General features: G+C 34.2%; 1 protein-coding gene across 1 annotated transcript; it reads right to left on the reverse strand.

Moving 5' to 3' along the window:
• Positions 1-278: 278 nt before the first annotated feature.
• Positions 279-11,562, reverse strand: LOC134240850 (lymphocyte-specific helicase-like). Its single transcript, XM_062722922.1, has 19 exons — positions 11,443-11,562; positions 10,983-11,124; positions 10,562-10,777; positions 9,008-9,175; positions 8,655-8,763; positions 7,967-8,025; positions 7,393-7,692; positions 5,163-5,345; positions 4,699-4,922; positions 4,401-4,526; positions 4,206-4,308; positions 3,954-4,115; positions 3,619-3,803; positions 3,149-3,359; positions 2,923-3,042; positions 2,681-2,797; positions 2,396-2,555; positions 1,908-2,126; positions 279-1,596 (listed from the first exon to the last, which is right to left on the reverse strand). Coding segments are annotated over exons 1-19 (2,883 nt in total). The 5' UTR covers positions 11,445-11,562; the 3' UTR covers positions 279-1,519.
• Positions 11,563-17,303: the final 5,741 nt, after the last annotated feature.

Genomic DNA, 17,303 nt, shown 5'->3' on the forward strand with positions numbered 1-17,303 from the left:
TGATTTTTAAAGAATTTTCCTATATATATCTTTAAAAACTTTGGTCGGCCATTTTGGCCCCGCCCTACCCCTGGTGGTAATGATTTGAAAAAATTTGAATCTACACTACCTGAGCATGCTTCCATATAAATATGATGAATTATGGCCTTGTCATTCTTGAGAAGAAGATTTTTAAAGAATTTTCCTATATATTTCTATGTTAAACTTTGGTCGGCCATTTTGGCCCCGCCATACCCCCGGGGGTCATGATTTAAACAAACTTGAATCTACACTACCTGATCATGCTTCCATATAAATATGATGAATTATGGCTTTGTCATTCTTGAGTAGAAGATTTTTAAAGAATTTTCCTATATATTTCTATGTAAAACTTTGGTCGGCCATTTTGGCCCCACCCTACCCCCGGGGGTCATGATTTGAACAAACTTGAATCTACATTACCTGAGCATGCTTCCATATAAATATGATGAATTAGGGCTTTGTCATTCTTGAGAAGAAGATTTTTAAAGAATGTTCCTATATATTTCTATGTAAAACTTTATTCGGCCATTTTGGCCCCACCCTACCCCCAGGGGTCATGATATGAACAAACTTGAATCCACACTACCTGAGCATGCTTCCATATAAATATGATGAATTACGGCTTTGTCATTCTTGAGAAGAAGATTTTTAAAGAATTTTCCTATATATTTCTATGTAAAAGTTTGGTCGGCCATATTGGCCCCGCCCTACCCCCGGGGGTCATGACTTGAACAAACTTGAATCTACACTACCTGAGGATGTTTCCCCATAAGTTTCATCTTTCCTGGCACAGTGGTTCTTGAGAAGAAGATTTTTTAAATATGTCACCAAATTTTCATTAATTCCCAATTATCTCCCCTTGAATGAGGGCGTGGCCCTTCATTTGAACAAACCTGAATCCCCTTTACCCAAGGATACTTTGTGGCAAGTTTGGTTGAAATTGGCCCAGCGGTTCTTGAGAAGAAGTCGAAAATGTGAAAAGTTTACAGACAGACGGACAGCTAGACAGACAGACAGACGGACGCCGGACAAAATGTGATCAGAAAAGCTCACTTGAGCTTTCAGCTCAGGTGAGCTAAAAACCAAGCATTATCTAATTCAATACTTGGAAATGGTAAAATTAAATCCTTACATCTGTTAAAAGAACCAAATAATCCATTGTTAAAACGTGAATTAAAGAAGATATTGCAACATTAAAATGAAATTTGTATACATGCTAAAATAATACTGAGCACCATATTCTGGTTTACAAATCAATTTACAATATGCTGATGGCAAAAGGCACCAATTTAAGATTCAATCTCATCACATTCTGTTTTGTTCATAAATTCTGTTAGTATTTATTTAATTAGAAACGAATAGTTCATGTTTTATTTAACTTTGAAGAATAAGTGGCTTCAGTTTCTTCTAGTTTGAACACAATAAGGTTTTGCTGAACACAACATGGTAGAAGATCCTCCCTGGAAATATGAGTCAATCAAGACATGGATTTCAGATTTCACTCCACATCTTCATCTATGACTGCGAACACATTTGTCAAGTCGGTAGTCTTCTCTTTTTTCGAGGAATTCTTTGCTATAGAGAAAAATTACAATCCTAACAGTTCTCATACACATACAGATGAAAATTAACATGAAAGTACATTAATGAAACTTCACTTTTTTGGCAATTTTTTTTTGCTTCATTTGTTATGCGTATACTTTATTACAGATTACACATAAACTAGTTGCTTTACTGCTTCCCTGTTTTGAGTATTGACTGAAACTTCTTTCACTATATGGAGTTGTTTATGCCATACAAGGTTAACCCTACGCTATCTACTTTTAACCACCACCCCATCCCACTTTTTATATTTTCAAAATATGCATAATGCATATGCCTTTTACCTTTAGTTTTCTTGGGTTTGGTGGCACTCTCCTGGTCTTTCTTCCATTTAGCGTACAGATCAGACCTGTCCAACAAGCTGTCCAGGGCTTCTCGGCTCAGGTTTTCCACATCTTTAACCTCCTTCTCGTGGTCCTTTGCCTTCAGCAGATCCATCAACTCCTGGGGACTCAAGGGCTTGAATTTCTCTGTAAAGCTCTCAATGCCAGATTTGAACCTTCCTGTATTAAAAAAAAAATAAAGTTGTTTTCCAAGTGATTTGCTGTAGATTTATTACACTGAATGCTAATTTTTGCGACTTCATTGTTGAGCCAGATCATCATATAAGGCGACAAATGAACTATTTTATTAATGATAGAAGAGTATGTGGTATGTTTCCACAAATTTACAATTTATTGAAACTGTATTTGTGGCCTAAACTACAAACTTAAATACATGTACATGTATACATCCTTGTTGATAAATACCATATTTAGTCTGAACGGGTTACCTTTATGAATGACCATTTTCTCCAGTTTCCTCTTTGCTGCTGCCCTCTCGACCACCCTCTGGTCAATGGTGTTAGCGGTCACTAAGCGATAGATAACCACTGGCTTGGTCTGCCCTATTCTGTGACATCTGTCCTGGGCTTGGAGGTCACACTGAGGGTTCTGCAGATGAAAATGATTTTTAAAAAATTCAACAGGAATCTTGTATAGAGTTACAGAAAAACACTCATTTATCAGATAGCTGTGGCATTGTTTAACTGAACAGAAACAAAGGAGTCCTATCTTACCCAGTCACTGTCATAAATAATCACTGTGTCAGCTCCTGTGAGATTAATTCCTAATCCTCCAGCTCTGGTACTCAACAGAAACAGGAACGAGTCTGGGTTATTATTGAACTCAGCCATCTGAAAGAAAAACGAGAATCACCCATAAACAACTACTTTGTGAGGAGTACAAGTACATGGATTCATGGAAACATTTAATACTGTAGACGCATTGTCAACATCTTTGAAGAATTTTTATTTTTCACCTGTTCTTGTCGATCATGTATGCTGGTTGAACCATCCAGGCGACAGAAATTGTATTTCCTCAGATAACAGTAGTCCTGCAAGATGTCCAGCATTTTGGTCATCTGAGAGAAGATCAGCACCTGTAATATGAAAAGTTGTATATGTACCTGTATTACCTCTTCATAACATAAAACTGGTCTCCTATCTTCTTCAATCAATACAAACAAAAATCTTCCTCCTGACTACCTTATGCCCCCTGGATTTAAGTTCTTTCAGCATAACGTCCAGCAGTTTCATCTTTCCACACAGCTGTACTAGGTCCTCGTCTACCTTGTACTCTCCACTCTCTGTCAGGGGATACTCCAGCAGATAGGGGTGGTTACAACACTTCCTCAGCTGCATCATGATGTGTTGTAGACGGATAGTCACCACTGACTTGGCTGGGAGTTTCTCTCTACTAAAATCAAAACCGAAGTAAATATACCTTTACCCTCAGAGAGATGACTCCTCCATTTTTTGGGGAGTGCGGTGGGGGTGTCTCTCTACTTCTTATATTTACAAGGCTTACTTGGCCGATAAAGATGCATTTTGTTTTTTTTTCTACCATTTGTTTTTAGTAGACTTACTTGGCAGACATTGATTTTTAATGAAGCTTTTGTTCTTATGATTTTTATTTAAACTACTTATTGGCAGACATTTATATTACTGAGACTTACTTGGCTGACATTGCTGCCTTGCTTTCCTGGACATCACAGACCCATTTCTCCAGTTCCTCCTCCAGATCCGAGTCAGCAGTCTTATCGTCGTCTGTCCCCTCCATCAAGTTGTAGTTCACCTTCTTGTTCCGCGACTGTCTCACAGGTCGGCCATTGCTGTCCACTTCCACCACTTCTGGACCTTCCTGCAAGGTTCAAGTGAAATTCTACATTACATCCAATAAACATCAATGTTTAATTCTATTTTCAGGTTGTTCTCATCAAATATATACAAAATTTTCTAATTCGTGCACAGCCAAAAAATTTTTAATCTATTGCCTAAAATAGTAGCTTACATTCTTTTCCTTAATTTTGTCAATAATGGTTTTGTCAACGGTTGCTGTGTAGAATTCTTGCTGCATGGTGGACATGGGAGCATACACTAACACCTCTTTCTTGGGAGGCAAATTGAGCTCAACATCCTGCTTCAATCGTCTCAACATGAATGGAGTCAAAATCTATGGTAGAAACACAAACAAAATTTTAAATATGCTCTAAGTTCACAATTCAAAAGCTTCATCAATGTTGGGGGTGTACACAATAATTACCTGATGTAGCATTGAGAGAATATTTTTCTGCTGCTCTTCTTTGACAATTTTTTCTTCAGCATCATCTACTGACAATCTTTCTACATCAAACCACATCTCAAAGCTGCAACAAGTAGAACAAAGCATTCAAAATAAGTAAAAGAACAACCAATTTTCATCACTTATTTAAGGTGGAAGATGAATACATCATACAACCTTCCAAGATCATCGAAGATTTCGGGTAACAAGAAGTTCAGGAGGGACCACAACTCTGCTAGATTGTTCTGCAGAGGTGTTCCAGTGAGAAGTAAGCGATGAGTGTTCTTGTACATCCTCAGCTCTCTACAAACAACAGACTGTCAGAAGTTAGTGTGTCAACAAATAACAGACTAAATCGGAACTTAAAAAATTTACCATTATTTGAACAAATAAATATTAACAATGCTGACATTAACAAAATTCATAATTTTGTGTGACTTATGCAATAATCAAAAAAAAAAAAAAAATCACAAACCTGATAAGTCGACACTGAGTGTTTTTGATTCGATGGCCCTCGTCTACAATCAGGATCTTCCACTCATGATGCTGTAGCTGACTCCTGTCCCTCATTGTCATTTCATAGGATGTGATGACTACAGGGTGAACCTCAACCTCCTCACGAATTGGTGTCTTCTTCCTAATTTTGGCTCGATGTTGACTGCGTTCTTCTGGTGTTCCATGATAGAGCACCACAGGTACCTGATAAACATGCGACATTTATCATTAATATACAAAATGGTTTGAAAAAAATAATTTTCTACATTTAATCAACAGCAAGTTGATTAAATTTAGAAAATTATTTTTTTTCAGTGGAAATTATTCTCCATGAAGGATTTTTTTTCTGACAAAAATACAAATAGAAAGAGGAACAAGGCCTTTTTAATGCTAAAGTACTTGATTTCCAATGTTTTCACTAAAAAAAATGAACTTTTAACTGACCTTTGGAGCAAATCTTCTGAACTCTGAATACCAGTTAGGAATGGTTGAAAGAGGAGCAACAACCAAGAAAGGGCCATCAACTCCCAGGTAAACTAGGTGAGATATCAGGGCTATACACTGTACAGTCTTACCCAAACCCATCTCATCTGCCAGGATCCCATTTACTCCATTCTCATACAATGTCTGTAATTCAAAATTCATTACAAGTACACATTCAAGCACAACACATATAATCAAGTTCATAAAATCCAATGTCCTTTGTAACACCTACATAAGTAGACAGAAAAATACTAGGGATGTCAACGAGTACCCGGTTAACCATGTACATAATAGTATCGAATACTAAAATCGGTACTCGGTTACTCGGATGTATATTTTTTAATATTTATAAGCTTATTTATTAATGCATTAAAACATCGGATTTAAAACGTAAAATTTTCAGTGCACTTGTACATACAGTAATTAGGGTTTCCTACTCTTCTAAATGACCGTTATCGCCTGTGGCAGTGTTTATACAGTAATTACCGAGACCAAGCATCTGCTACCTACCTGGCTTTTCTCACCTTCGACTGTCTTCTACCCTAATGTTTAGTTTGCTCTAATTATTTGTTTTCATTTAACATTGTTTAAGGTCTGTTATGTTTAAATAAATTAGATAATTTTGTCCTCCAGAAGCCGTAAATTCTTGAAGAAAAAGACAGACAATATTGCACGTGCGATTGTTGTTATGGATGCATTTGGTTACGTGCCAATTAATGCAAATTGTTGAATGCAAAGATTTTAAAAATCTTATGTCCACCGTTGCACCAAACTACAACATACCGTCTCGTCTAGGATCGAAAAGTGTACGAAGATCGTAAATCCGCTCTGTTACAGGAGAACTTGATAATCAAAAGTTGATACTATACATTATTGTAGCTCTGACGACTTGTCACTTGGACGTTAAACGCACCAACGAGTTACATTACAATAAGGTTTTTTTTTTTTTTATACAAAACCACTGTGAACCATTTATGATTTTATTTCTCGTATTTATCTGGTGAATAAATTGAACTTAAAAAATTTTTTAGATTAAATTTCGTCGGGCACAAAGTGGTCATAATTGTTACAACACATTTACAGGTAAATCTCCCATCAGACCATGTGGTTTTATTTCTACAAGAGTTTACAATGTTTTACAGTTATCAATGAACTTGTTCATATTAATTTAGACTTTACCGAGTACCCGGGTACTCGATCGGAAAAACGTCCGAGTAACCGAGTATTAAAAATTGACCGATTTGACATCCCTAAAAAATACATTTACAACACTTACAGTGCTCCAAGTCGCACTTACTTTTAGGTCGCTAAATGGCGACTAAAATTTTTTTTTTGGTATAATGTTTTACCTTAGAATTTCCGGTCGCCATAAACAAATTTTTCACTCGCCATGATGAAAACATGTAAATAACACAATAAAAACAATGAACTTACTTCCACATGTGTTATGTTTTTATTAAAGATTATTAATTACTGTGACTAGAAATCTTTTGCTAGTTGAAGGATAAATTTTTATTAAATACAACCACCCTTTGCATAGTATATGTACACAGAAGAACACAAGTAATCTGATCCTAGAAGTAGAGTTTAATCAAAATAAAATAAAACTTTGACAGTTGTTAAGACAGGACTTTGCCAATTGTTTATCATGTTTACCTGTTTACTTACTACTACGTATCTTAACCATAACTCAGTCGTTATCAATGCCGCCAAAACACTTAATTATGATATGCAAGCCATTGACCAAATACTCTAATAACAAAGTCAGAGAAACTCTAGAAAGTTTACGACGTTTGGATGCCATTCTCTCAGAAACGTTATGTATATACGTTTCTGGTTCTATCAAACTTGACTATTACAGCATGCTGTCATAACATTACGTGGTCTAAGTCTATACGATGCTTTGGAAAGTGAATTAAAGTATATTTCTTCAAACGTTGTCTTGATAGAGAATCTTGAAAACGTAAATCTTGATCCCGATCATAAAAAGATGGAGGTTGCCAGCCCAAATTTTCTCAGTCGCGAAAATGCGACTTAGTTTTCATTTCTAGTCACAAAACCAATTTTTTGGTCGCAAATACCGTTTTAGTCGCAACTTGGAACACTGCACTTCAATAGATTTATTAGTAAATGATGTTATTTTCCATACTTAATACAAAAAATTATTCGTAAATTAATATTGCTCTTATACCTTCAGCCACTTGTAGCCCTCCTTTTGGTACTGCCTTAAGCTTCCTCCCGTAAACAGAACAGGGTGCTCCTCATTCTTCTCCAACAGGACTTTCTCCTCTGCCTCCCTTTTTAACCTCTTCTCTGCCTCCAGTCTGGCTCGTTCCTCCTCATCTAACTGTGAAGTGCTGTCAGTGCCCATACCAGAATCCTTGTTTACTGGTTGTGAATCAGCAGTATTTGTGTTGGGTGTGATGTTTTCTGAATTTTCAGCTGAATTTGCGGAATCTTCATTTTCTCCTTTTTTTCTCTTTGAAGTAGGCTATAATGATAAATAGACATTTGCTTCAATATATTTTTGCCATTTCAAATTTTACAGACATTGTCCAGTTTAAAAAATTTGCTGATGAAGATTATACTCTATTGACATTTTTATTTTAACATACAGGTCCACTGTATTGATTAGTCACTATCTTTATTGTAGAACACAAATGTATTATTTGAAAGATTTCAATGTGGTAAAGATGAAGATGGGTGAAACACATTTTTTTATATATTACTTTGTTCATATAATCTTACAATATAATGTTGTATACCTTATGATCTGGTGAATCTGTTGGGGTTTTTCTTTTTCTGCCTCGACCTTTTTTACTTTCTGCAATATTTACTCAGGAATTAAAACAATTATCACACTTCAGGAAAATGGTTAGAATTCTAATGATGGCAATCCAGACCAGAAATGTTTACTTTAGTTTTTTTTCATCTACACATACCTGCATCAGCAAACATTTTCCCTTTATATGTAACATTATTTTAACAATGTGTATCTATCACTTTATACATAAAAGTTATCTCAGGACAACGTATTCATTGGTTATAAGTGCTCAATGTACTGTAGATCACTAAATTTTCGCGACACCTTATTTTCGCGAGATAGTCATTGACTCTTGATTAGCGAGACAAAACTTTCGCGAATTGTGGTTTTTGCTCTATATATTCTTAAGGAATACTATTATACGCGAGAATTAAATTTTCGCGAGCACACTCTCTCGCGTAATTACGCGAAATAAAAGTTCTCGCGAATAAAAAGTGATTTACAGTAATTTCGAAGTGGTGCAATTGTGTCTACCCATCAGACTTTATAGGATTTGATAGTATCAAAGTTCCAACCCATATTTATATCTCAACAGATGTTTTACAATGATCTAATTTCATCAATAATTGGTATAACTTTCTGAAGGATCTCAAGGTATGAAGACCTGCACATGAAGATCAGTTTCTAACCTTGAGAGGAGGTGGGTTGGCTGGGGGGATTGAGAACTGACTGCTTGTTTCTACTGGATCTTCTCTCTTCTGCTGGGGGATTCTTTTCTTGTGAACTCTCCATTTGAGCCTGCAAACATAAAATGATGAAAATATCATTCTCATTTACGAAAAGTTGCTCTTTTCCAAAAATTTAAAATATATTTCAGTTCCAGAGCTCTGAATACAATGTCCTTCTGGCTTCATTCTCTGAAACAAAGATGACTTAGACACAACAATCGGCTTTTTTTACAAGGAGCACAAGTTTCAGAAAAAGAGGCATAGAAGAAGACGAGCATTACAATAATAATAATAAAATTTCTGTGGCTACAGACCTTCTTTGCCATTTTCTTGGCGAGTCGCTCCTTTCTTTTCTCGTCCTCCTGTTTTTGTCTCTCCATCCTCTGTAACAAGTACTTAGTGTACATGGTGCTCTTGTTCAACAGAAACTGAAGCTTACTGTATCTCTGTTCCCTGTCTTCACTATCCAGCTGGTCCCATATCTGAATAGAAAGTGAACATTATTCGTCTTAACTCTGAATGAAAATAATTAAGGAATCACTGTCTAGTTTTGAGGGTATGCAAGGGCATCAACAATAGTGGGAAACATGGGATAATTTGCATAACGGGCGAAGCCCGTTATGCTAAAATTATCCCATGTTTCCCACTATTGTTGATGTCCCTGGCATACCCTCAAAACTAGACAGTGATTCCTTATATTTCCATTTTTACTTGAAATAACCATCATAAAATAAATCGAAATACCGTCTAATTGAGTAGATTCGAAATGCACAAGGCCCCATGACGTCAAATTTTACTATAAAAAATAGTCCCCCCAAAAACGAAACAATTTATTGACTATTTATATTTACCGTAGCCAAATATCAACATTAATAAAATAAACAACAAAAGAATTTTAATTGATGATCAAAGTAATCTTGTTGACTTTAATTATATATGTGACCTAGATTTAGGTTGTCGGAAGCACGAATATGAATAGGCACTATGTCACTTCTCCGCCGCCATATTGAATGCAATGTTGCTGAAACGGGAGCTGGTCAGCATGGTCAGGAAACCGATTTGTATGGATGTTATAATAACAGAAGAAGTTGAGTTGCTTAAGAAGTCGAATGTTAATGACTAAGGGACGATGTCTGTATCAGATGATGGAGTACGTGCAGATCCATGTGGCAATGTCAATTTCTCCACGTGGCTGTTACGGAAGTGGTGTTCTCGGACTCGCGAGGCCTCGGTCATAGTGGACAGCGTTGCACAAGTGACTTGCTTTCGAGCCGAAGATAATTCATGATTTATTTTGTTTGTTAAAAAATATATATCATATCAAATTACTTAGTAAACAAATAACATCTTTTTTTCTTGAGTATATTTATACGCCAGTGATATACATGCAGGTTGACACCTGACCTTTCAGTAATAGAGAAATATACATACCACAGGGTATTATCATGAAATAAACAAGAAACACTTTTGTAGTGTTTATCATAGAGAAAACAATTGGAAATGGAAATATTAAATCATATACTGTTAACGTATTACATTTGGTTGTGTAGTCTTTTTAGCACTTTTGTTCTGCTAATTCAAGTACAATACTAATTGTCTTGTACATATACAAATAAAGAATAATTTTATGAGATACACTAAATCAAATTTCCATTCACTAGTTTATAACTCAATTTCCGCTAAATATCATACACGTTAAACATAATACTTTTACAGCACATGCATATATTTACTTAACCCCAACACACTTCAACTTTCCATTTGAAAAGTTCTTTTTTTTTTTTTTAGTGCTGCATCATTTGGTGAAGCATGTTGTCAAGATGGAGATAACACCAGACCAAAATAATTAAGTTATTAATTTGTGCTACCTTTTGTTGTTCACTTTTGACTTTTTCTTCTTCTTTTTCAGCTTCTTGTTCCAAGTTTTTCTCCTCTTTCTCCATTTCACTAGTTATCTTGGCTTCCTTTGATTGTTCTTCTTTCATATCTTCCATTCTGTCTTCTTCTCTGTCTTTCGTGATTTCATTTGAATCCGAGCTCAAGGTTTCATCTTCCACCTGATCATCTTTTCCCTCACTCTTTCCCTTATAACAAGACATAAATGAATGGACACATATTTCAAACTGTGTACTTTTCTAAACTTAATTATGAAAGGGGTACCCAAAATGAAACCCTTACAGAAGTTTTAGAGGAACATAACATATTTGCAACTTGTTGCTCATATATGATACTCAAAACAAACTTATTTATACTCAGTAAAGTTTCTTATAATTTTATCAAGTAACTTACCACATTTAGTGAAATTTTCATCGTATCAGAATTCTGGGTGTTCTTTGCTACAAGCTCTTTAGACCCATCACTAGCAGCCTCCTTGGGAATTGCAGCTTCAGCAATGGGAATTTGAGGAGAAGGTGATTTCAACACCTCAGTCCTACAAGTACAAAGGATAGAATACAAACTCAGGTTCATCCATATAGAAAATTCATCGAAAAATTGAAACACAGGTGGATTGTTATTAACAGCGATACTTAAGGTTAAATTACTCTCATAAAATTCTTGAAACAACTTTTTGCTCATCTTATCTCAATACCATGTTTCTGGAGAGTTAGCAATGAACGATTTATAAATGTTACGTAACTTAACTTGCAGTGTATCAACACTAAATCAATGCACACAATACTCTGATCGTGCAAAATTTGACTGATTTACTTCATTCTTTTCCTATTATTCTTCTACAACGAATACTTACATGTTTAGATCCACCTGCGGACTGCGATGGCAAAATATCACAGCAGATAGCCTTACGAAACGTCCCTCTTTACCTCATTGACTTTCCCGCCACCGCACTGTGGCGCTGTTTGGAAAACATCCGGTTTCTGCGAAGTACGGAAATCGAGACGTGGAAAAATTCAATAATAATCGACTGATGATATACGCGATTAGAACATTACAATTGCATGTCCTTTCCAACGATACAAACTGATAAAACTCGTATCCATTTCCAGTTGGCAGAGAATTGGGAGCAAAAGCTTAAACATTCTACAATAAAAAATCAAAGTACTGTGAGTACTGAAAGATGAATGATTTTGTTTGTTTAACGTCCCTTTCGAGAATAAATTTTGAGCAGCAAGGGATATTTTTCCCTAGCAATTACTGCGACATGGGATCTGAATTAAGGGTGTGTCCCGCAGTGGGAATCGAATCCGTGACGTAAGGTTAGACTCCTTCAGGTCAGTGACTCCAGAGCAAACCCGCTATGTCAAATGGGCGACTGGCATTCAATAAGATATTTGTAAAATGATATGGAAATTATAAAAGTTTATTTAATTTTTTCACAATACATGTACATATATTTTTATTTATGAATATAAATTATTCTTGTACCAAAAAGTAAAGTGTTGTGAATTCTCACTATGATCTAAAATGTTCACTATTCTTAATTTTTCATCACAAAAACATATCAAACTTCAAATAGATAATGCATAAATAAACAAATTATTGTATTGTGTCGCCTTATGACACACGGATGATAATGTCAAAGTATCTAAAGCATGCAGCATTTCCTCTTTGCTAAAAACAAGTTGGATAACTCCCAATTAAAATAAGGAATTTCATTGATGCACATAGGTCCTAGTTAAGTTTCCCTTAATTCTTCAAATAACAATCAGGAACCAATCTCACACACTAATGGGACCTTGTGAAGATTTATTTGTACATGTATTAAAGTTATGGACAATATTTTTACTATCATTCAAGTAAAAAGGCTACCTTATATATTGGCTGTCAACATCGACAGCGTCTCTCGCTATTCTTGTAGCTGTTTGTTCTACCCGTGGGTTTCATAAAAAACGATTTCGCTAAGAAAACTCCCATTTCCTTTGTACACTAAAGATGAAAAAACTGAACTGCTTTCCAGTGCATGGTAACGTCATCGAACGTCGACATTTTTTGTGTGTTGTTTTTTACCACTTTCCCATTTCGGACGCTTGGTAAACTGCCAAAAATTAAGCAAATGCCCTGAATTTTTTCAATAGACGACACAATAGATAATGAGTATAAAAAAGGATAATGTTTACCAATATCTAGGTGATACTTTTATTTCGAATTAATGTGTTATTTTTATTACAAATGGGTGGGGTTTTTTTTTATCGTGCATATGTACATTAAAGCATGTTAATAAAATATTAATTTTTGTCTATATTTAATCAAAAGAATTCAGATACACTAAAATATTATAAATAAATACTTGCTAAAAATTTCATCTTACGACGCACATTGTTTTTCCAAAAAAAAAAAAAAAAAAAATCTTTGTCCACGATTTTAACGGACAACCCTCGTATAATGTCAACTGCTCGAAAAACAAGAGAGAAAGTAAAACAAAATAACAAAATATTTTTCTGCCTCTATTTTTCGCAGAAGACTGACCTAAATTCAGCCCACTAAAATCGTATGAAAATCCTATCGCTAGTAGTATTTCATGCACATGTATTTGAGTACCTTTTTAGTGCACTTTTTAAAGGGTAAATTTTATTAGAGGCACGATAGAGTTTATAAATAGGAATGGAATAGATGGGTAACTTTTGTCTGTTACAGTCATTGTAATTATAGCTGTGACAAATTATTATCCAGTAAGTCGTTTTTGTGTCGGAAATAATCAGGCAAAGTCTTGTATTTTAAAAATAGAATGGTAATAAAACAAATTTTATGGCAAAATTTTATGGACAATGTGTGTATATAATACGTCTTTCGGTGAAATTTTGCATATACGTTTGACATACACTTAGAATTAATAAAAGCAAAAAATATTTCACAATATTAAATATATTTTCTGTACAATGCTACATAAATGCGTTAGATGTCGTCACGAAATCAGATATTGAAAATATTTTCTATTCTCTCTTAAGAGTGAAAATACAGTTTATATGTATTCGCTTTTTTCAAATTCAATAAAGAATTTTGATAAACAGATATTAAAAAATTAATTAAAACAATCAAAAGACTAAAATTGTGTATATCAAATTAAAATTACAAACTACGAGAAAAAAAATAATGTGTTTACTGATATAAAAATAATCCAGAGTGAAACAAAAATGGACAACCATCAGTTATTACATACGATATTAATATCGCTACGGTATTTATAACCGCAGTGCGTGTGTTGAAAATTTTTTAGCAATTTTAGGTTGAGAAAAGAGAATTTGATTTTTTGTAAAGTTATATGTAATAACAAAGAAGGAAAAGTATTAAATTCGAGGTCGTTTTACACGAAAATATTTAAATTAGCGATCAATAGACATATGCATGTTTATCATTTCACTGAAACTTTTCTTATTATCATTAGGAATTGAAATTTTGCATAATTGTTTAATTCGTCCTTTATAAAATGTTGATGAATTTTCATGAAATTATCTCCGTCCTTAATGGAGTAAATGTAATTGTCTCAATAATTTCCGAACAGCCCTCGTACCCCAAACAACCGTAGCAACGCCATACATTTTAAAAGAATAGGTTGAGAAAAGAGAATGTTTGATTTTTTGTAAAGTTATATGTAATAACAAAGAAGGAAAAGTATTAAACGCTTCGAGGTCGTTTTACTTTGCCACGTGACGTTAAATGACGTAGCGATGCTGCTCCGGGTCAAATGACATATGCATGTTTATCATTTCACTGAAACTGTTTTTATTATCATAGGAATTAGAAATTTTCCATAATTGTTTAATTCGTTCTTCATAAAATGTTGATGAATTTTCATGAAATTAACTCCGTCCTTAATGGAGTAAATGTAATTGTCTCAATAATTTCCGAACAGCCCTCGTACCCCAAACAACCCTTTTGTTAACTGATTTAATTGTCGTGATCGTTTTCTTCTCTCTTTAAATACATGTATTAGTTTTTCCAATAAAGCATTGTAAACAGATATTAGAAATTAATTAAAACAATCAAAAGACTTAGTCAAATTAAAATTACAAACTACTTAAGTTTTACTGTATAAAAATTCCACAAAATGGTATTTAAGAAACAACCGCGCGTGTGTTGTTTAGCAATTTTAGTTATTTGATTTCGAGGTTAGAAAGTGAAACAATTATCTACAAATATTTTTCATCAAATATTCTGACATTAATTGTAATTCTAAACTAACACAATGTGTGAACGATATGACTTTTCGTACATGCGAGAAAAAACGAAAAAAAATTGTGTACGAGTTGACTTCTGTATTTTGCATACGAATATACGAGTCGGTTGGTGTACGAGTTAGTTGTAGTTCGGCGTAACTCAATGAATATTCATGAGGCGAGAAATATTGATAAAGGCAAATATCAGGAATTAGGCTTTGTGTCCATCAACGAAGAAATAACTTGAAAGTATTTGTGAACTATGAACATTTTATTTTCAAACATGGAAACAAGACTACATTCATTATTTTGACTCTGCAAAAATCTCCGCTAGGGTCCCCAGCCCAGACCAGCAGCAATAGCCTGTGGCTATATATAGCCACCGTCTAAAAATTCGGGGTGGATGGGGGTCGAGGAACAGCCTGAAGACCAGAGATATAATAGCATGTTATTATGTCTCTGGTCTGACTAAATCAAAAATTTCACTAGCTCCTTTAATTTGATGGTCGAGACCATAAAAAAGGAACAAGTGGAAAGTTTTACTGGGGGAGGGGGGGGGGCAAATATTTGGGGAGGGTCTTAGTGTGGTTTTAATTAGCTGTGATTTTGACATGTCATTAATAGATTCAAGTTCAGAGGATGAAGCATTTTCATAAGGTTGACGTATTCTTTTTATCACAATATTTTATTTACGTAGCGTCGTTTTTAAAAGGGAAAAATTCAACTTACTAAAAGAAAAACAAATTACAAACTCGAAAATTCTATATCATGGGAATGGATGGTGGTGTTCTAATACACTTCTACATTACCCTTTTTGACTGCAACAAACTTTGTGGGGATGAGAAGGGGTCAGCCTTTTGTCTCTCTGACATATTTTCTATTTATCAATAAAAAAAATACATGTATGCAGTCATAATGCATATTTTTATTGATAAATAGAAAATATATGACAGAAAGACACTTTCAATAAATATTTTAAATATAGTAAAGATTAGGTTTGGAAAGAAGTGGCGGGGACAGCCCCCTTTTTTTATTATGTACCTGTGTTTAAAAATTTTGGTATTCAAACAAAACTGTCCTCTACCACCGTCAATGACGCAATTTTTGAGAAAAAAATTCTTGTCTGCTTAAATTTACGTATACTAGTATGTATGTAGTTTTTTTTCCTTTTTTCCTCTCGTACCTCTTCTGATTTAGAGAAAAAAAAGGATTAGATGGTTGAAGTTTGCCTTTTAAAGAACTGGGAGGGAATGATTACAAAAGCAAAATGCCCTTTCCCATTGAACTTATAAATAAAAATTATTGATTTTTTTTGGTTATCCATAATTGATTCACGATCGAAAACTTAGATTCATTATAAATCATGTTAAATTCCCGTGTATATAGTAACTTTAAAGTTAAAGATAGAATTACTAAGTAGAAATGTTCTTTTTAAAAATTATTTTACTTTGCAAAAAAAAAAAAAAATAAATAAAATAAAATAAATAAAATGTAACGTGTCCCATACTAACTTGCTATGCTTTTTAACGCGAGTTTTCATTGGCTTACGTCATTACGATTGTGACATCACGTTTCCAGTAAGGCTTGCGTTGTGTTGTGGTTACGTCTCATAACCACGACATTTGTTGAATAGATCGGACGCATTTATTTTTCTCTCCCAATTTTCTGCAAAGTTTACCTAACTGAGCGAAGCAATGGAGCTAAAAGTTCACAGAATCAAGGATAAGAGGGTAATGCCTCATATGGTTTATTATGTGTAGTAAAATGCAATCGCTATTTATTGTGTTCTTTAATTTTTGTTTTTAAATGAAGGAATTTGATTGTCAGCATCCATCCTTTCACACATCCGTCCATCTCCAGTATATCATGTTGTTATTGTTGTTTCAATAAAAACGCACTATTATATGTATTCCCTTCAGTAGTATTTGTCAAAAATAATCATGCATATTGAACTGTATAATTTGTCATTCTTGGGTGATATGGGATTTATTTATGACATATTATAAACAGATTGGTTATCTCTGTTTGTGAATGTACAGAATTTAAATCTTGATTACTTAGTATTTATTTTAAAAGATAATGAATTAAATACTTTATATTTTTGCTAAAAGAAGCAATTTAATACGGAATTAAAAAAAATAATTTCAGGGTATAGTCAATCAATTTCCTAGCTTTACATTATCCAGGACGTAGCTATTGACAACAACATCCTGTTTTTAAGGGAGGAAAGTCCGATGGCTCGGTATGAGAACGCTAAAGTGTGAGATCCGAGGGGCGGGGCATTATTTTATTAATGAAGCAGTTAAAATGTTTCAAAACAATTCAGTATTTGCTGCTACATTTTTTACTGCTATTGCTTTTTGTTACAAAACCAGAGGTATTAAGGTTAGTTCTATAATGCAGGGAGAGATAAGGGTTAGTCCATTTTTAAAAATTAATTTCTGACATTGATCAGTTGCATGTACTCAGTAATTAAATATAACATATGATTTAATAG

The sequence above is a fragment of the Saccostrea cucullata genome, unplaced genomic scaffold (genome assembly GCF_032062105.1).
Source record: "Saccostrea cucullata isolate Sc308-1 unplaced genomic scaffold, CSIRO_AGI_Scuc_v1 ctg247, whole genome shotgun sequence".
NCBI classification, from domain to species: domain Eukaryota; kingdom Metazoa; phylum Mollusca; class Bivalvia; order Ostreida; family Ostreidae; genus Saccostrea; species Saccostrea cuccullata.

Coding starts and splice junctions, on each gene's coding strand:
- LOC134240850 (XM_062722922.1), bottom strand. Junction 9,176..10,561: donor TCAAAAGTGAACAACAAAAG/GTAGCACAAATT, acceptor CTTTCTATTCAG/ATATGGGACCAGCTGGATAG. Junction 3,043..3,148: donor TTAAATCCAGGGGGCATAAG/GTAGTCAGGAGG, acceptor TTCATATTACAG/GTGCTGATCTTCTCTCAGAT.